This window comes from Zonotrichia albicollis, chromosome 16 (assembly GCF_047830755.1).
Source record: "Zonotrichia albicollis isolate bZonAlb1 chromosome 16, bZonAlb1.hap1, whole genome shotgun sequence".
NCBI lineage: Eukaryota > Metazoa > Chordata > Aves > Passeriformes > Passerellidae > Zonotrichia > Zonotrichia albicollis.
The window spans coordinates 157,033-177,658 of NC_133834.1; the positions used below are offsets into that span (position 1 = coordinate 157,033).

Sequence of the window (20,626 nt, forward strand, 5' to 3'; positions counted from 1 at the left end):
TGAGTCGTGCTTAGTCTTTAGTACACGCATTTCTGCAATGATTTCATAAGAATTAGTTTTGATCCCCATGGACCGGTCTGGAGCCAGTCTGTAATTAACAGACTATTACAGCTGAGTTTAAAGAGCCAAAGATAGTAGAAGGAAAAGTAACATCACATGTTGTTTGGAAAGGTAGGGGAACTTTAACATAGCAAATGTGCTTGCCATGAGTTATGATTCTAAGGTTCCATGTGCAGCCAAACTCTTAAGTCATGTGAGAATACCAGGGAAAATAAAGTTCTGTACTCTTTATAAGATTATTGCAAAAAATTTTTCATATCTATATAAGCCAAAGGATAATTTTCAAGGTACAGTTGCTTTTTTCTAACTTTTTTTTTTTTTTTTTACACCAAGGGAGGGTTGATCTGTGATTCTAAATAAAACCAAAACCCAACAAAACTCAAGAACAATCAATCACAATAAATTTGAGACATTAATAAGCAGGAATAGAAACAGGTATTATTTCTGTGGACCTAACAGGTGCCAACTTATGCAATAGAGCTTAGACAAAGTAAACTTTTCTCTTCTGAATTTTGCTAGCCGTTTGCTCCTGGCACACTATGAAAAAGGCTCCACACTCATCCAGTCCTTAGTTTGTCTGTGTCCCACTGACAGGGCTCTCAGAGCGGCAGGAGACCCACTGCTTGACGTAGCTCCGTGTAAAGTCTTGCCCCTCTTGCTCAAGAGGGATGGACCCACAAATGGTCTGACTGTTTTGCCCAAATTCAGAGTCAACTGGACTTCCACAGTCTGAGTCCACAAAGCCACTGTCAATAGTGTCCAAATCTACACAGATCAAAGGATAACTGTCACCAGGCTTTGTATTGTGAGGGAAGAAGTCATAGGAGCCTTCACTGTAGGAAACACTTTCACCATCAGGAGAAGGTAGAGAACCTGGATTTTCCAAATCCCACTGATAAGGCTGCAAGCAAAGGGCTTCTAGGATGCTCCCCACACCTCCTTCCACTCCCCTTTCTCCTTGCTGGTTGACTGGGACACTTGTGCTCCTCAGGTGGTCTGTGGACACAGAGCCTGAAGCAAGTATTTTGTCCTGTGTACTCAGATCAGCCAAATGTAAGTCACTGGATATCTTTCTGTCTTCCTCATCAAGGTTAACCTTGGGGTAACCGGGTTCTCCAGCATTATCATCTTCCTTGTTGGTATGGTCATGTTCCCTGTACACATGATTACAGCTGCACTGGCAGTTACAAGATGTAAATTCATCAGCCACAGTCACTGTATCAATTGACAAATGCCCATATGACTGGTCCTCAGTCCCATCACTACTGTTTACACTGCACCACGGTGACTGGCTACCATGACCTGGGGTAGTCAGGCAAGACACACAGGGCTTGCAAGGCAGATTCTTTCTTAGCTCATGCAGCTCTTCCTGTGGGGTGCTGTTGGAAGGATGCATGGTGTAAACTTCTAGGACTTCTGGAAGGACTATTCCCCATTCAAAGAAATCAAAGGTCATTTTCATATGGGATGCACCAACCCACTTCTGCAGAAAAAGAAACACAGGGAGAGGTTAGGTTAGCACCACAAGGTTTGAGGTTCCACAGAAATAACCAAATTTCTTACACCTTTGAAGGCAAAAATTAAATTCACTGACTCCTCCAATATAGCAGGATGATGCTATTATTATGAGATATGGGCAACTGCAGGAGAATTAATTGAAGTAATTGAAAATAATTAGCTCTGAGAGCTTTGTGGTTTTCTCTGACACTCCCGACAGGATCCCAGGCTTCAGAAATCCCATGAACTCAGCTCACACATTGAGACAGCACTTACAGAGAATAAAGAGTATAGATGTAACATAAAGATTTTCATGGCACTGAACAGATACTGGAAAGCTCTGGTTCTTATATCTGGAGACGTTTGGCATTCCTTTGAAATAGATTTCTCCTTCTACTGCCCTAATGAAAATCCCTTGCTTAGGATAGCATGATGGCCTTTTAGTTTGTCATGTACTCCATTCACTTGAGTAGCCCATTTATACCTTAAAATCTCCATTATGTGCCATGTAAAGAGGTTTGAAAAAGGGAGCAGGGTCTGGGATGCAAGCCATCTTCTTCCACAAGCTGGAAGAGAAAAGAGAAAGGCTTTGGGGTTAATCACACATTAAAAATGCAAATCAAGGCATCTCTAGATCCATTTCAAGCAACTGGAATCACTTGCCCAGCCTCGTGAGTTAGCAACAGCTGAGGTTCCAAGGATGTCTTTTGCTGCCAGAGTAATCTAATAGCCTTTCTTGTGAACCTCACTAGAGGTGAGACCTCAGCACTTGCACACACACATTCACACTGAGGTAAGAGGTTCCAGTTTTTTCCTTCCTGGAAAAGCACCAGATGCTAGAAATGCATTTTCACTGAGGCTGAGCTGGTTTGTGGTCTGCATTTCAGACCACAAACCTATGCAATTCTTCTGTGGACCTAGGCTGTGCCAGCCCTATTGCTGCACCAGCCCAGCCCTCCTCCATGTCAGCATCCCATATCTCTTCAAGGGCATAAGAAGCCTCTGAGAGGGACAGAGGCTTCCAGCCAGCATTGAGAGACCTATGTCAGCTTTGGAAGGGGGCAGCTCTGGCTACTGTGCTCTATCTGGCAACTGCAGAACACAGACAAGACCAGGAGAACAGCTCAGAAGGCTGTGTGGCCCTTGCTTCATGCGCATGTGCCACCATCTTGGCCCAGCCAGCTAACGGCAACAGAGTCACAGTGAAAAGCAGGTCACTCGGGGCAGCACATCAGCCAGTGACCATTCCTGGCTGTCCCTCACAGGTTCTTAGCTGCCCACTCATAGATATACAAGACTCAAGGAAGGCTGCATTAACTTCTGCCTCCTGAAGCATTCTTACCTCTGCTGTTTGGCCAGAAATGTTGTGATTGAAGCTATGATTGCCACGACAATACCAAACAACAACAACCATTCCATGCCTGCTGTCTGTGTCACTGCTGGAGAAAGAGACAAGGTCATTCAGGCTCACCTTGCATTTATATCCTGATCAATAATCAGTAGATGGTGAAGGGGAAAAGGGTTTTTGGAATACAAAGTGTTGTCAAGCATTGGAATGGACTGCCCAAGGAGAAGGTGGAGTCACTATCCTTGGAGATCAAGAGACTGGACATCGCTCTTACTACTATGGTCTAGTTGATTAAGTGGCCATCAGTCAAAGGTTGGACCTGATAATCCTGAGGTCTTTTCCAGCCTAAATGATTAATTTCTACCCCAGATTTTCTCATTGGGATACTGAGGCTGTCACCTGGGCATCTGTACTCCAGACAGGTTTGATTGAGGGTGCTCAGTGATGACTGCATCAATGAAAGGAGCAGCACATCAGCTGCCCTATGACTTGGCTGCACAACAGACAGCCAACAGTTAGGGCAGGACAGCTCCTTCCCACAAAGATCCCTGGTGTTCTGACTCCTGGTTAGGGACACCTCCACAGATGATTTGTGAAGTGAAAGAGTGCAGTTGATTAGAGACAGGTGTTGACTAGATGATGGTTTGGTAGCTGCTCTCCACCTGTGATGAAAAGCAGCATCTTTGAGATCCAGTACTCAGATATCCCTTAGCAAATGGAGCCTGGCCATGCTGCCATTGCACCAGGTAAACCCTGTAATACATCAGTTTGAGCTGCAGAGCAGTGAGAGCAGAGAAGCTCAGCACATACTGCTGGCAGTGATCACAGTAATTTTGCACCTGCTCTATTGGAGCAAAGGCTCCTTATTTCATAAGCTCTGTTCCACCATGACAAGCATCAGTGTACTTCCATATACTGTGAACTCCCTGCAGAGTACTGCAGAGTGGTGGCTACCAAACAAAACATCCAGACCCAGCATGACCCAACATCACAGTCCAGACACAGAACTCAGGTTTGAGAGCAGGATCCCCCTTCCCTCAGCTGAAGACAACACTAAGACCCAGTAGAGGAGATCTCTCCCATTTCTGAAAGCTGCAAATAGGACCCTGGACATTTGACAATGAAAAGGAAGCTAGAGGCTGCACTCCTGCAAGTGGTATCCAAATGTACAGCAACTCCACAAAACACTCTTTCTTTTGCCACACTGTGAGAACGTCAATACTGACAGCCCAGGCTTGGGGTTCACATAACCAGTAAGGAAGCTAATCATACCTGTCTTCACTGGACTGTTTAAAATTTGTTGTAATTAATTAGATTTTATTAAATTTCTGAAAGCATTCTCTGACACTGGACTAATTAAAAGGGCAAGGAGATCTGGCAGCATGTACCGGCAGGGCTGGTTTTCAATGACAGCGGAGAACTCCATTCACTCCAAAAGCCACCATAGTCACTGTCTTCCCGGGGTCTAGCTCTCACTTGGAACTCGTACTCAGTGTCCGCCTGTAGTTCCCATGGCAGGATCACCAATGTCCGTTTATCTTCATGAACAGCTTTAGTCTTCTGAGTCTGTGAATGATTAAACAACACTAGAGTGACTGCTCTTACTTTGCTCACATTGCTGCACAGTAAGGATGCCTGCAAAGTAACCTCTTCTGCTTTCATGTTGTTTCTGCAAGGCCATGCTCTGACTGGTCAGCAGCTACATGCAATCCTGGGGGAGCCTTCCAGGCAGGACAGCATGAGAATCAAATGAATTATCAGTCTTCCTCACAGGATCTAATACTTGTCACACAGCTTCTGCGTCTCAATTAATTTTTGGATTTGCCTGTTTTCAGCCCAGTCGAGCAGAGAGACATTTTTTCTAAATTATGAAAACTCTTTTTTCCCACCAGTGCTACTGTCTTAGATGTGCTGGCCTTCTCTTTTCTGGTACACCCCAGTTGATGGTAAACTGCCATCTCACTTACCTCCCAAGTGTCAGTTCTTCTTTTGTAACGCAGCTGATACTCCAGCTCCTCATTCAAAAAGTAGAAGGAAGAGTTCTGGTAGATGGTTTCCCAAGAAATATTGTAACCTTCTGAGAACAAAGCGGTCAGGTTGAATGGAGGCTGTGGTTTTACTGAAAGACAGGATGGTGTTATACAGTTAAGAGATGGCCCAACATGTAACAGCAATGCAGAGCGAGTAGGGAACAAAGCTGCCCTAGCAGTGGTGGGCCTTCCTACACTAGAGAACATCCACGGCATTCCTGTCCTCAGCCATGCATGGAACCCCACATGTGAGGAATATAATGAAGTCAGGACCACATTTATCTCTATATATATCTTCTGCTTGTCTCTGAAGCTCCTCATTGCCTATGGAGAAAGATAGTACACAGAGCTAATAAACTGCTGGGAGATTATTTAAAATGTAGATCACCTTGTTCTTCCCATGACATAAAAGAACTCTGTGTAGTCACAATCACTCACAAGACTGGGGAAATACCCCTCAATGTAACAGAGTCATGAGGAAAAGTTGAGGCTACGAGATACTGCATAAACCCACTGCAATTCCATGCCCCATCTGCTCAAAAAGCAAGCTTTTGTATCCCTGCAGGGAGCGTTCATATACTGAAAAGCAGTAGTGCAAAACTCCAGCAGTCTGCAGAGCCCACCGCTGAGCTATGATGCCTTTGGATGAGGGCCTCTAGGAGATATGCAAAGCACCACTACCCAATCTCTAGTCTGTCAGTGGGAGTAAGAAGGCTTCCTGAAATGTTAAGGCATTTGTCAAAAAGATGACGTTTCTCAAGTAAAGTTTCAGAAGAAGCCAAATAGAAAAATCCTTTTCCTACATCTGCCTGGTACCCATCTGCCTGGCTCACCACTCCTTTTTTTTCACAGTTTGATACACAGCCCAGAACTTACCAGCATTTCACCAAGTCAGCTACATGACTGCATTCCGTCTGCGTGTCATGCAGGAGAAATGACTAGGAATTGCCCCAGAAAGGGGAACTCCCACATCCAGTGCATCTGGGAAACCTTTTGCCACCCAAAATAATGTCATGTTGATTCAGGTGTCCACTGCAAAAGCCTTTTGAGAGCCTCCAGCTCCTTGGATATTACAAGAGAGCTCTAGAAAGACTTTTGACAAGGGCATGTAGTGATAGGACAAGGGGGAATGGCTTCATGCTGACAGAGAACAGGGTTAGATGGGATATCAGGGAGAAATTCTTCTCTGTGAGAGTGGTGAGGAACTAGCATAGGTTGCTCAGAGGAGCTGTGGCTGCTCCATCCCTGGAGGCATCCAAGATTAGGTTGGATGGGGCTTGGAACAACCTTGGTCTAGTGGAAGGTGTCCCTGCCCATGGCAGGTAGTTGAGCTGAGTGATCTTTAAGGTCCCTTCTAACCCAAACCATTTTAAGGATTCTGTGATTTGTGACATTTGTTATAAAGTAATTCCTCCTGCCCTTTAGAATCTAGCCAAGAACAAGCTCTTGCATAGCCTAGGTATGAGATTGGTCTAAGGTGGATATTTATCACCTACTGCTTCATGGGGAAAAGGAATTTCCACACAAAAAGCATGGAACAAGCCAGCTTGAAGCTCAGCTTCAAGCATACCAGCAATATTAAGAGTACAGTGCTTTCTGTAGATGAATGTACAGCAAACATAGCCCCACACTGCTTGCTGCCACTCTCGTCCTTGTCCAGACTATCCTAGCACATAAAGTCAAAGAGTATTTATGGAATTCACCATTTTTGTACTTACTGTTGTCTGACAAATAAAATTCTTTGGAAAGCACGTGCTGCCTATCAGCTATCTCTGTAACATCCACATGGACTTTGGTATCTGCTAGGAGTTCAGTCATGTCCACAGTGCACATGTACTGTGTGTGACTGGTGTTTCTTGACAATTGCACGAGACTGCAGGCAGCAGTATTTTCTGGATCTTCCTCAGGAACCCTAAAAAAGCCAAAATAAAGAAGTCTGCATGTATTACATGCGGTAGTTGGATTAATTTGTTGCTGAACCACCAGGCACAGGAAATTATTAAAATGAAAAATCAACATGTTCAAATAAAAAATTATCTTTGAACTTCAAAACATTTTTTTCCCCTTCTACTTGCTCAGCTTAGCATCTTTGAGAGAAATAGGAAAGTGTTTCTGGAAAGGAAAGGTGCTCCTCAGGGCTACACAGCCCAAGACTGCATCCACTTCCTTGCTGGGACAGAACAGCAGCAGACTGGACAATCTACATGAGCCCTGCCAATGCACAGAGGTGACATTTCACTTTTAACAGCAGCAAAGGGCAAGGTATTCCCATGGTAGCAGAGAAGGCAATGCTAAGGAAGCTGGGGCCAGCATAGCAGTCAGCAGCAAGAAGCACAGTGAGTGCAGACAGGAACCAGGGGTCCTTTGCTAGGGAAGAAGTCAGTTTGTAACTGCGGTGCAAAAAACCAAGTAAAAAACCAGCATGGCAGCAAAACCAGGATTTCTCCCTAACAAAGAGGACAGAAGGTCACCACTGTGCTATGGCCATATAGAAGCTTCTGCTAACTGGACTTGCTCATCCCATCAAGACATACCATGTAGCAGTGAGATTGTATGAACCAGCACCCAACTCATCTCGCAGGATACAGGACAGCGTCTGTACATAGTCCACAAAACAAGTGAGGCTTTCACAACACATAGCTGTAAATGTGGAAAGAGAAAATGCAATATCAACTTCTGTGATAAATCAACATATGCACTCCTCAGGGTTCCCACTACATCTGAAGGAAACAAACCAGTCTGACAACAGCCCTCCCTCCCACTGAAAGTCTCCAGTTTTGGGGCATAAGACATGTTCCAACTCTACAGGGTGACAAGTCATTGACGGCAAGATAAGTGTCAAACAAAAACCTATTAAAAACGCTGTAGCAGCCAAAATCAGGAAATGCCCAAATTGGGACTCCTGTAGAATCACTACAGCAGAGTCACATATTCCTGCAGGAATCTTAGCTTATATGGCACATAGAAGAGGCCTAAAACCCAGTAAAAAACAGTAATTCAAACATTTTAATGATACCACTTTCTAAATTGAGTACTGTTCATTGCTAGTCTAGTTTTCATTGTACATCTACATAGCACTTTACACATTTTTTCAAGTGCTATTTCAGTAATTTTTTCTTTGCCATTCTCTTTTCTGTTTTCTAAAGCTTGATATCTGCAGTATCAATACTTTTCATGCCCAGCTCTAGAATCTTGAAGTACATTTTTAATGAAATTTGGGAATAAAAATACTGCAAATTTGTAGTTACTGTAATTTCTACAAAACATTCCGATAAGCACAATTTATTAATTACCGACTTCTCAAGAGAACTTGAAATGCAATTGTAGAACTTATACTGGTCATTAGGAAAATCAAGTAATTTTTTTGAAAGTGGTCACAAAACAGCATTTATACTCTTCTACTTGCTCTGCAGGAGCTCTGCTCAGAGAGCACATGCTTTGTAAAAGTACAATTGTGCTGTACATAACACACTTATCTCCCTGGATTTCAAGGCAGATAAGATAGTAGCACAGTGAGAAATGTCTGCATTGACAAGTCCCCTCCTGACAGCTCCCTGGGCTAACAAGAACCACCACCATTACACTAGGAAATGGCTGAATGAGGAAAGGCCTGTAGGTGATGCAGCATGCCATGCTGGTTCAAACCATGCCTACTGCAGTGACCATTCATTTCTGACACGTAAAGTAGTACCCATTTCTGATGGGAATAAAATGCTCATCACCTAGGAAAACCCTCATGATTGTTACATCCATACTTAAATCAAGCATCTGTCCTCCCCTACAGTAAAGGCTGCTCCCAGCCTCCTGAGAACACACTACTTTGCAGCCATCAGGCAACTAAACCCTTTGATGCTAACCATGCCGCAAGCTTACTTCCCTTTGTTGTTCTGCTGCTTTCTTGGTTAGAGAAGCTGCACTCCCTGCTTCCTCCTCCCCTGTTGCAACATGCTTATGTGCAGAGTATTGTTTGTTAACGTGATATGCTCATCAACCCCAATGCCCAATCTTACAGCTGAAGCTGTACACAGGGAACCACCATGGAATGCAGACAGTGTGTGCAATGAAGGACCAGAAACATCGGTTCTGCCCTCCAGACTAAACGGCTGTCCACACAAACAGGCTGTCTGCATTGACAGTCACAACCAACAGCAGGCGTGTCCAGCAGAGGGTGCAGCCTCCTTCTAGGGTGGGGTAAGTCCAGAGGAAAGCAAAGTCCAACTTTTCCCTGCTGAAGTCATCCAACATTTACTTCCTAGTCCTCACGTATCAGAGCACATGCTATTCTCCCTACACAAGCTCTGGGCAGCACTCAGATTTGCATACAAAATCCTTCTTAACCCAAAGGTTTAGGATGGTGGCAGAAGAAATTTGGGGATATTTGCAACAGATTGGTCCCAAGGAGGTACATATGATTTTTTTTAAACCTTTATTTTGACTTTTTAATTTCATACTGACTTCAGAATTCTTTTTTAAATTTTAACTAAGTTCTCACATTTTATTTTGAACCCTCAATAGACTCTTCTGAGGGTCCTGGACCAAGGGCTGTTTAGTCTAGAATCCTAAGCAACTTTTTCCCTTTTAGCCCAACTTTATTCTCCTAAAAAAAAATGGGGTTAGGAAACTCTTGCATTCTTTTAGAAAGGGCAGCAAGTATTAATAGGCTATTAATCGTCAGTAATTAGTGTTCTTCTAGGTTATTATGTTGATTAGTCAAACAGATTACTATTCCTAGGTGGACAGACTACTCTTCCTAGGTAGCTGGTTAGTTGCAAGGGTATCTTCTGTTAAAAAGAATTAAGATGACAGTTTTTCACTGGGAGAGGAATAATTAAGTATCCTAAAACCAATTAGTTAGATCTAGGATCTAGATCTAGGAGAAATGTCTCTCCTTGGCAGCTTCAGAAACAAAACTCAAATACTTTTAACAGTAAGATCTAGATTTATCGAAACTGAAATTAGTACATGGTAATTCCCTGGCTTGCATCACAGAAAACTTGGACCAGACATTTTTTTCTGTCCAGCTGATCCAGGTCTGAGTCAGCTGGAGTTTGCAGTGTGGGTAGGAGCCAGAAAAAAAAAGGGGGGGGGGCAGGGGGTGTGACTGTATGCACAGTCCAGTCCCAAGCAAAGGGACTCAGACTAGGAGAGGTTCACTACACTGATCCTGGCTGACCAGACAACAGCAACCCTGGGGATATCCTGGTCTTGGTCACCAGAACCTTTTCTACAGCAAAGGGTATTTTTGGTGGGGGAAATCCTACTCTAATGTCACCAGGAGACATTTCAGTGCAAGGCAGGCACTGCCTCTGCAGGCTCTCCACAGGTGCTGCTCCCCAGAGCCGTATACAGCCTGGCTGAACTCTGCCCAGCTGTGCAACTTCCTGTGCCTGCCCTCCACTCACTACTGCATGGAACTCTCTCGCCTAGGACCTCATCCTCCGCTTGCTGTCCCATGGCAACCTTGTGCCATGCACATCTCATGAGAGCTGGCACGTACGGTCACTAAGATAAATCCTGTGGTTGTACAATCTGAAAGAAATATCTGAGGACTTACTGTACTGGAATAAAAGGCAGATGAAAATATTCTGGAGCCACGGTTTGTTCTTCATGGTGGTTCTCAGTGGATGTCCTGGGGAAGAAAAAACAAAACAAAACAACCACAAACAATACTCCCACAATTTAGAGCTCTGCTCAGACATTTACTTGATTAAGGTTGAGGTGGAATTAATCTTGCTTTCATTTAAACATCTAAAAGTAGAGTGCCTTATTAAGACAATTAACTTCAGCTCTTCTGTGTATATCTTTCCCATGGGCTAAGGGGGTTATGACCAACAGCCTGCCAACTTGCCATAAGCAAGGTCTGTGAAATCTTTGCTCTTTGCTAGCACATGCACAGAGAAAGCAGCAAACTGACTGCAGCACAGGCTATCCAGGCAACAAGAAAGACTCTTGTGCTATTTTTTTCTTCATTAGTATATTGCAGCTAGGAATGGCTTGCCACTAGAAGTGACATTGCTGCAGATTAAATAGCTACACAGTGAATTGGCCAAATGGAGTCTGAATATCATTGTGGGTCTGTGTGAGGAAAGCTAGTGAGAACTCATTGATTTGGCCTACCTGTAGTTAAATAAGCATGAAATATCTAGTTAAGGGACTCCAGAAAGACAGACCAGAATAAAAAAAGAAAAAAACCCAAAAACCTAGGCTCCCATGTAGCATACAAGAGAACAATGTACAGTACTGACTGCAGGGAAAGGCTGCCCTAATGGTATAGTGAAGAGAACCTACAAGAAAGTCTTCAGAGAAGATGACAGCAGGATGTTTAAAACAGAGGAAATGGCATCACATACAAATGACTGTTCAACCCACAGCCCCTGCTCCAAGACAAAGCCCTCAAGTCATATAATGTATTTAAGGCTGTGTTTTCACAGCATTTAAATATTTATAGAAACACATGGATGTGCACAGAAAGACTTAAAATATGCTCTCTGCAGAGTCTTGGCTTTGATACCTGGCACAGACTTCAGCACTGTTTTCTCAAGTTATTCTTAAATGGGGCAATGTAGTAAACCCCTCAGGTTTAGCCAGGGGCCCTTGGAGAATAGAATGCTCACACAGCGGCAAAGAAGTTTCCTGTCTCCAGGGACATCCGCCTTGTACCTTATCCCTATAGCCATGTAAGGCAATATGTTGTTAACCCTACTATTGGTCACTTATGGTCACTCTAACACCTTTGCCATTGGTCAGGATTGGATCCGGGCCAAGGGTATAAAAGTAGCATACTGTACCCCTGCTAACTCAGAAGAAGAAGAGCTGAGACCCTTCACGGACCCTCCAATAAAGCCATACTCGTGGAACAGCCAGCGTCTTCTGCTTCTCCTCTCTCCACCGTCTGCTGGAGCCTTAGGCCAAGGGAAAAGCTACCTAGCAAGCAAAGAGCTTGAAATCATAAGAGCTGGCTAATCACTAAGAGATGAATATTCCCTGCTTGCTAGGGCTGTCCCGTGGCCTTGGTCTGAGAGCGAGCTGGCTTCTAGCACCCAGTCCCCTTGGGGACTGAGCTCTGGAGCTGTAACAGCTTGCATAGGATAAGACCAAGCAAGGCTCATTTAGGGCAAGACTTTGGAGAAGCAATTTGTATCATTTTGGCAACATAATTTCATTGAAAGCAAGTTGCAAGGATGCATAGACAACAGGAAGGGCCCATATGCCACGCCACATAGTGTGATCTACCCTTTTAATTTAAAAAACCATCACCACTTGTCCTGTTGCAACAGACTCTGCTAAAAAATCGGTCCTTATCTTTCTTACTGGCTCCCTTTAAATAATGTAAGTTGCAGTAAGGTCTCCTCAAAGCCTGCTCTTCTCCAGGCTGAACAAGCCCAACTCTCTCAGCCTGTCATACATAGCAGAGGTACTTCAGCCCTTGAAGCACTTCTGTGGCCTCTTCTGGACTCAGTATAGCAGTTCCACATGCTCATCACATTGGGGGGCCCAGACCTGAAGGCAGAACACGAGGCAGGGTCCCAAGAGAGCAGAGTAGAGGGGAAGAATCCCCTCCATCAGCAGCCCACACTACTGGGGAAGAACCCCAGGACATAGGAGTTTCTGAGCTACCAGCACATATGGCCTGCTTATGGACAGCTTTTATTCCACCGCTGCCCCCAGGTCCTTGTCAGCAGAGCTGGTCTCAATCTGTTTGTCCCTCAGCCTGTATTCATATGGGCAGTTCAAGGTATTTAGGTCCTGGGGTGCCTATGCAGCATCCACCACAAGCAACAAATACCCAGGCAATCACCCAGCAGAGAGAAACCCATGAAGCCTTTAAGACTTGGGGAACATTTGTGGAGTTTAAAAATTTCCCAGGTTTACTCAAATAATGAAAGCAAAACAAATTTAGCAGCCACCAGAAAGCCCCTGCAGCCTCATGTGAGCTCACAGATGTGCTCTCAGGGTGTCAGTGCCCAGGTGAGACTAGCAAGACTCATTCTGGAGGTGCCACAGACACAGATGCCACACCCTGCTGTGGGAGCAATGATGCAGCTGCTGCCCCTTCTTTCCTGCCAAACAAACCCTGCCCATGAAGCACTGTTCCAGCTCAGCAAGGAGCACCAGACACCCTGTCATCCTCCCTCACCTGCTGCCACTGGCAGGGCTGACTCTCTACCTTTGTACTCCAGCCCTTCTTTCTGCATCACACATTGCTTTGAGTAAACACCTTTTCTTGACCCCTCTGGTCCAAGCTCTCCAAGTTTTCTCTGTATAAAAACTTTCATCATTACCACTACTTTTGGTGGTGCAGGCCCTAGGCACTGAGATACAGTCCACTGTCTAACTCCATCTTGTGATCTCACCCATCTTCCATAGCTCTTCTCCAAATCCACATTCCTTTGAGGAAGGCCTGCTGTTATCCTGCTATCTGAAACCTGCTCATTTGACTTCATGCTGAGACTGGCTGCACCACGAGCCCATCTCAGCATCACTCAGTATTGTGACTGTCATGCTCCACACTCTTGGCCACCATAGAAAACAAAGAAAGGCAACTTGTGAAAGAAAAAGAAAAGGGAAAGGAAAAGGAAAGGGAAAGGCTGGGCCCTCCAAGAGGTCTGCAGACCCACCACTTATTTCAGAATCCAACTGGCAGGGCCTCTCACGCTTCGTATTCATGATATTGCAGTAGCTCCTTGTTTTCATTCTTATTCCTGCCTAAATGAACAGACCAATGCAAGGAAAGTCTTTGCTGCCTTTACCTATAGGACTGTGGTTTCTTTCAAGGACCTCCCCTACTTTTCTTTCTCCGCTCAGATAATGGTACCATTGACCTGAAGGGACAGGCAGGACTTAACTGGAAAAAATCAAAGCAAGGAGCCCAAGTAGATCATTGGGTAGATGTCTTACAGAGTTACCAGAGACTGCCATTACACAACGGGGGGAGGTTAGCATACAGCCTTGTAATCTAGAAGGAAGATTCATGAAGATGAGCACAGTAGCAAAAATAAGAAAACCAGTAGGATCTGCTAAAATAGCTGAAACAAAGAGACAATACTTCCTCAGTTGGGCTGCCACTGTCCCATCTCTTACCCTTGACAATGCCCACAGATTAGTCCAACATTTATCTTCTTCTATTTCCCTACCTCAGTGTGGTAGGAAAGGACTCTGACCTCTAGGAGCACCACAGACAGTTTCAGTACTGCTGAAACTGTCTGACCTCCTGGCTGTGCTCCAGATTGTTATGACAGGACATGGACACACAAGACATGTGCAGAAGAGCTGGGAAAGCTGCAGCTCTGCAGCAGCCTCTTGGTGGTGTTTGATGCCAAAGACCTCATGACTTCAATGGAGATGTATAGCAGCCTAATTCTAAAGCATGCTCCAGTGTCAGGCCCTCTGCAAGCTTCAATTCCAGTCTATTATTGGGGCCCCTACCTCTCCTACATCCCTCCATTTTTTACACTCTTTCCATTTGCTTTTATCTGTCAGCATGTCATCGTTAACCTGGAGGAAAGAAGGGCAGTGGGCAATGAGCAAAGGCAGGAACTTATTCCCAGTCTGGTATTAGAAAAGTCCTTTCTATCGCCTCGTTTCATTTTCTCAGTCTGTGAAATGGGGACTCAGAATCAGCTTCATGCATCCTTGCAACACAGACACTTGTTACAAAATGTCAAACATTTTACAGCTGCCAAGTACCACATCTGCAAACTCTGTAATATCCTTATGAGATCACAGCAATAAAGCTGAGTAGCCATTCATAATATACACATGTAAATGATGCTACAAGTTTTTAATATACCAGAGAACAGGAAATAGGACCAATACAGACAGACATTTATGAAGATTATTTTTGTTAAGAATCTGGAAATATGATGCTATAAGCTGCCAAACATTGATGCAGTCTAAGCTGACAGTTTGAACTGTTTTCAGGAAATGTATGTACTTAAAACACAAAACAAAAAAAAAAAACCCAAAACAACAACAAAACACACACACAAATAAAAAAGGAAAAAACCCCAAGCAAACAAAAGAAAACCCACCACAAAAAAATCCCCCAAAAACAAACAAAAAATCCCCAAACTCCAAATCAAAACTAATTAAGAACTTGGTTTAAGTAAAAAAAAAAGAAAGGCAAAAAATATTTCCAAACATGACAAAATTAATTTTTTGCACCCAAGCAAAAAAAAAGTGGAAGACACAGTCCACCAGTTATATGCCCAAATAAGCTTTCTTCTTGAAAAAAAATCATTATCAATGCACATTGCCATCTAATCAGAAAGCTGAAGCAACAGGGAGACAAAGGGGTGCCCTGACTGTCCAGAGGCTAAGAGCAATGATGCTGGGCCACAAGGGCCACATCAGCTATAAGAAAGATTTACAGTGAAGCTGCAACATCAAGCAGGAACAAACTAGCAGCAGGGAGAGTTGGTGGAAACATGGATATTACCTGCCCTGTTCTGTGCATTTCAGCCCTCCAACACTTCCATGAACAGCCTGGTTAAATCATTACTGCAATTGCAGACCCCACCTGGGGAGCTGAGGAGAAGGTGGGGCTCCTTAGCACTGAGGAAGAGCAAAGCCGACTTGTGCACAACCAAGGGCCGGGTGTATTGGAATACACAGTGATAAGTGGAGATTGACGTCACCACTGTATCAGTATTACTGTGCCAACAGAAGGATGTGGTGAGAGGAGGTGATGAATTCAGGTCCAAACGCCCACACAACATTTATTACTGTACTGTTCTGCTTTCTTACATGAGAAAAGGGTGGGAGAGCTGATAAAAACTCACAAGCCTCATATCTAAAAGGTCATAGTGGGGCTTAGATTTGTGCAGTGAGGAGGCATCAGTGTCAAGGTATTAGAGGGCTAAGCCAAACTGCATAGTACAGCATGTGCCACATTGGGGACAGTCAAAGACCACTGCATTCAGCTTCCATCCTTTCCCAAAATGGCTCAGGATCAGGGCAACAGCACCAGTCCTTAGACTACAGGCAGGGAGGTCATCTGGCTCCTACACAGGTGAGGGGCTCACCCCTGCTGTATTTCACGCCTGTGTCTGGGCCGGGTCTCTTTAGATGGCAAGGTTGATGCTGAGGGAGGATCCACCAACTCACCTAATCATACCTTTAAAGGGGCTTCAAGGAACACAAGCACACTCACTGTATCCTTGGACAAGAGGGAAATGAGCAGCACTGTGGAAGGATTTGGCACACACAATACAGTGTGGAGGTAGGAGGAGCTAGGAGCAAGAATAAGGAACTGTAATAACCCAGGAAGACTGCAGCAGTGAAGTTGGCACAAAGCAGCAGGATGCACGATGACCATGTTAAGCCCTCCACACCTCTGACTCACCCTTTGAAAAACAGATGTTTTGGAACGTTCAGGCCATGGCAGGCAGCTCTTGAGCACGCTTGCCAGGTAGTTGCTGGTAACCGAGCTGGTTGCACACTGTCAGGGCATGCATGGTCACATGAACTTAATCCAGAAGCTACTCCTCATTGTGTTTGGAGCAGCCTCTGTGAAAGACCAGCTCTCCCTTCTGCATGCTTTGTGGATCACTCACAGGCACAATGTCAGGCCCAAGCTTCTAGAAAACACTTGCCTCAGCTGATGGTGCCTGTGGGCTGTGGAGATTGCCACCTCTCTTGGATGCAGTGTGGGGCAGTACAGGGTTAATGAGGCTGTGTGGCTAAGTCAGAAATTTCCCAGAAGTAGTATCTTTCTGTTGTGAGGATAGCAAGCACACCAGGACAGTGGTGTAGGTTTTGCCCCCTGATTACACAGGACTCTCCAAGGTGTGCCAATATTGTTATTTGTGCAGAGGAGGGAGGGAAAGAGCAGCGTGTCTCATCAGTCCAAAGAGTGACAGTCTGTCAGACACAAGCCATACTACTTTTAAACCATGCAATAATATGTATTTGATATTACAGAGCTAACTTTAAAAACAGGAACACTGGTAGCACTCTAATACTAATAGCTTTATCAATTTAAACACATTGCACCAAAAGACCTGTTTTTCTCAAATTTAACTCATAAAAAGTGTAATTTCAGCCTAGCCCGCAGCAATAATATTCACCAAGAAGCAAGCGTGAAGGGCACACAAGGGAAAGCTTGGTAGATTTCTGTTATTCATGACCCAAAACCATTTTGCCATCACTGGAAGAAGGGCAACATCATTATGTATTTATCAGCAAGATTAATCATCGAAAAGACAACATTCAGAGCTGACAATTCTTTCTCTAGGATATAAAACCAGTCATGCTTGGAGTTATCACGTTCATGATTTGACAAAAAAGAGAAAAAACTCCACAGAAACAGTACTACCTCTGTACTTTCTTCCTGTCATAACAGAATTAAACCAATATCCCCAGCAGCATCAAAAATACAGACCTGGCATAACTTTAGAGTCAAAGGCACCATTACTGGCTGGTGACATTTAGGAGGAAGATAATCATACATTACAATAAGTGAAAAATGGCAGAAGGAACAGCTGAGACATGAGTAACAGTGTTCTACTGGAAGGGAAAGCAATAGAAGAAACCACCTCAAAGCTCAGGAAACAAGCTAAAATATGAATGAGCCAGGGAGAAAGCGGAGGTGTTAGTCAGCAAAGCAGCAGGTTGAAAAACACTGAAGCTCTAGAGGTGGTGGCTGTGAGCTGACACAGGATGCTGCAGGGGAGGGAGGAGTGCTTTCAGTCTGGGGAATACTGAATGTCACCTGCAGAGACCCCAGCATCCTGCCCTCCTTCCTCCCTTCTGCCTTTGCTAGTTATCTGTAGCCATCAACACTGGGGTCAGCCTCTTGTTTTCCCCAATATCCATGGAGTCTGAACCCATACTCCGTGAATGCTGTTGTAAAACGACATTGCTTTGGCTCTAGCCAGAGGAAAAGAGCTTACCTTCACAGAGCTGAGGCCATGTACGTCTCGCTTATATGGAGGAGATTGCACAGAGGCTTGTATCTTCTCTTAGGAAATCACCCAACACATGCTGGTAAAGAGAAACAGGAATGACTGTGCTTGTGAACTCACCCTGACCATCTGGAACAGAAACCTACAGCTCTGCTCAGGCTCGAACCCAACATCCGCAGCTGCACCATGCAAAGCATGCCCAGAGCATCTCTGCACAAGGTCAGCAAGACTCACGCATTCCCACAGTGCTCACCTGAGCTGGCAGTGCTGGCAGAACTCCATGCTCCTTCCACGCAGGTTGGCAGACACTGACCCTCTCAAGGCAACATTGATCAGCTTGTCCCCAGATCTCTGCAACTGGGGACGCACCAAGACTAGAACTCTACTCCTGGCACACAGCTGTTTATGGCTAGATCCTCATCTGCATCTCATAGAGCTCTGTTTTACCACAGCTGTCAAAAATCAGCACATCCCACCTATCCTGCCTGGCTGCAGCTCTTCCAGGCTTGGGGCTGGTGCAGCAATGGAGCGTGCCTTAGGCAGTTTCTGGCACCTGTCACAGGGTGAAAAACACACCAGCTGTCTTCAGCCTCGGCTGTGGCAGCATGTGCAAAGCAAAGGCCTGACACAGCAAGCTGCAGGGGGGTGGCCAGCTGCTTCTGTAAACCACAGAACATGCAGTCCCAATACATTCGGTGACTTCTCATGTCACTGGCAGCAAGTGACATGCCTTTAGGAGAAAAGGCAGGAAGGGAGTGGCTTCTCAGAAAAGCCAACCTTGTAGCCCCCCCTCCACTATAAAATCTTGCTACACAAACCCAATATAGGAGCAGAGCCAGAGTTGTACGAACAGCAGTTCTTACAAGTTAAGTTTTTAAGTTGCAAGAAGAGCAAAGGCAGCTTGACCAGAAGTGGGAAGAATTCCTAATGCTTCTGAACAATGGCGTCTGTTGCAGGGGCACAGCATAGCTCAGAATGAGCCCATGAAATAAGTCAGCACAGGCCAAACTGTGTATCCTAATTTTTACTATAGCAGAGGAAACAAGGCATTTCATGGCTTCATTGCCCTCGGTCATATTGTGGAGGAGCATGCTATGTGTTTCTGAAGCACCTCAGCCAGGCAGTGGAGGGGAAAGACCAGGCAGCAGTGAACTGCCCTGCACAACCTTCAAGCCCAGGGCCTGCCAGACATGTGCACTGGTCAGCACTTGCAGCACAGTACAAGCCACCTCCTCCAGACCTCAGCTGGCTGTTTACCACAGGCACTGGCTCCACAGCCAACGCACATCTGGTTCTCACAGAAACTCCCTAGGGCGTCAAAACAAGAGCTGGGGACTGGTTATAAGGCTGACCCAGGCGCGGAAATTCTACCCCAGAATGCCGTCCAGTGCTTTCTCACCTCATTATAATTCTTGCTGCTGTGTGGGTGGCTCATTGCAAGTGAAACCAGCAGAAGCTGAGCTGGGGAGAAGCAGTCAACCTCAAACCCTTCAGCTTATAGTGAATTTCCCCATTTCTAAGAGCTGGGGAAACAGCACCAAGTAGGAAAATCCCAGTGCTACGTATTAGTCAACAACTTGGTAGCCTTCAATCAGAGGAGAAATACCACACTGTTATGAATGCCCTGCTCTTTACGATTGGGTAGAGACAGGATGAAGGAAGTGGCTGATCAATCACTAAACTGGGACAGGAGCTCTTTAGGATGCCTGCCGTGCTCCTTGGACTGGGGCAGGTCTAGCACACAAATCCCTCTACCAAAGACAGATTGTGGCTGACAGGCTGTACTGTAACAACTCTTGCCATGACTATTGCCTCTCTGCATTCAGAATACAGAATCTTAGGCCTCATGCACAGATGATCAGTTTTACAGACAGCATTCTAAGAGCAAAAAAGACCTAAACAGCTGTTCCTCCCCTCATGCATCTAAACATGCCATAGCAGCCAGTTCCCCATTCTGTTCAACTAGGCCTGTTGCCAGTTTTTTTTCTCTTTCATCTTGCAGTCTTACTTGAAGGGAAAGTATGGACATTTCAATGTTATAGAAAACTACAGGATTGGCAGATTGGAAACAGGACAGCAAAAAGAACAAATAGAGCAAAGCACCTTTGGCCAGAGTTCTGCAGAGATGTAAACTTCCTCTCAACAGGCATGTCACAAGGAATGAAAACACTCAGGATTTAGCAATCCAGCTGTGCTGCTGATAGCTGTTAGGCACTCTGGGAAAACAGGCCAATGAATGGCAATTCATTAGGCTTTGGTTGTGTTAGTGAAGTAACTGGAAAATGCTCTCTTCCTCACTTTACTGTGTTTTTCCTTTGTTTTGGAGCAATCTGCTTAGAAAGACAACAGTCCTGCAGTCCAGTTCACTGGTCTCCTTGCTTTTTTTACCAGAAAATTCCTTCTGACCTTGTGACTTTGGTGTAGTAGGAGAGGCCTTGGGGGCTGTTGCCATGACTGCAAGGTCTCAGTCAAGGAAGCATGCTGAAAGAAACAAAAATTCCAGGTAATGTGAGATCAAGATACATCATCATGTAGGAGCCCGGATCAGACCTTGAATTCAGCAATCTGCAGAGGTGAGAAATGATCTTGTGTGCATGCATGGGCAACAATTAGTAAAAATTACCGATTTTTTTGTAAAAAATAGGCAGCCAGTGACGTGCCTGTAGGAGAAAAGGCAGGGAGTGGCTTCTCAGAAAAGCCAACCTTGTAGCCCCCCTCCACTATAAAATCTTGCTACACAAACCCGATATAGGAGCAGAGCCAGAGTTGTACGAACAGCAGTTCTT

General features: G+C 45.0%; 1 protein-coding gene across 4 annotated transcripts; it reads right to left on the minus strand.

Annotated features, from left to right (window-relative positions):
- Positions 1-258: 258 nt before the first annotated feature.
- IL21R (interleukin 21 receptor) lies at positions 259-17,967 on the minus strand. 4 transcript variants are annotated; one of them, XM_074552664.1, is made up of 9 exons: positions 17,829-17,967; positions 10,490-10,564; positions 7,470-7,575; positions 6,654-6,847; positions 4,873-5,024; positions 4,294-4,471; positions 2,900-2,996; positions 2,042-2,123; positions 259-1,543 (listed from the first exon to the last, which is right to left on the minus strand). In XM_074552664.1, exons 2-9 carry the CDS (start codon positions 10,542-10,544, stop codon positions 629-631), a joined length of 1,779 nt encoding a protein of 592 aa, XP_074408765.1. In that variant the 5' UTR covers positions 10,545-10,564; positions 17,829-17,967; the 3' UTR covers positions 259-628. The 4 variants fall into 4 exon arrangements, with proteins under 4 accessions (XP_074408765.1, XP_026653497.1, XP_014127843.1 ...); XM_026797696.2 differs by lacking the exon at positions 17,829-17,967 and adding an exon at positions 15,374-16,755; XM_014272368.3 differs by lacking the exon at positions 17,829-17,967 and having other exon boundaries at positions 2,900-2,993; positions 10,490-14,874.
- Between the last annotated feature and the right edge of the window lie 2,659 nt (positions 17,968-20,626).

Excerpts from the sequence above, each read along its gene's own strand:
- IL21R (XM_014272367.3), bottom strand. The coding sequence starts at position 10,634 with ATGTCTGAGCAGAGCTCTAAATTGTGGGAGTATTGTTTGTGGTTGTTT. Across the intron at positions 6,848-7,469 it reads TACAATCTCACTGCTACATG|GGTTCCTGAGGAAGATCCAG; the intron begins GTATGTCTTGAT and ends TGGCTTTTTTAG. Across the intron at positions 2,997-4,293 it reads ATTGAAAACCAGCCCTGCCG|CAGTGACACAGACAGCAGGC; the intron begins GTACATGCTGCC and ends CTCTTTCTCCAG.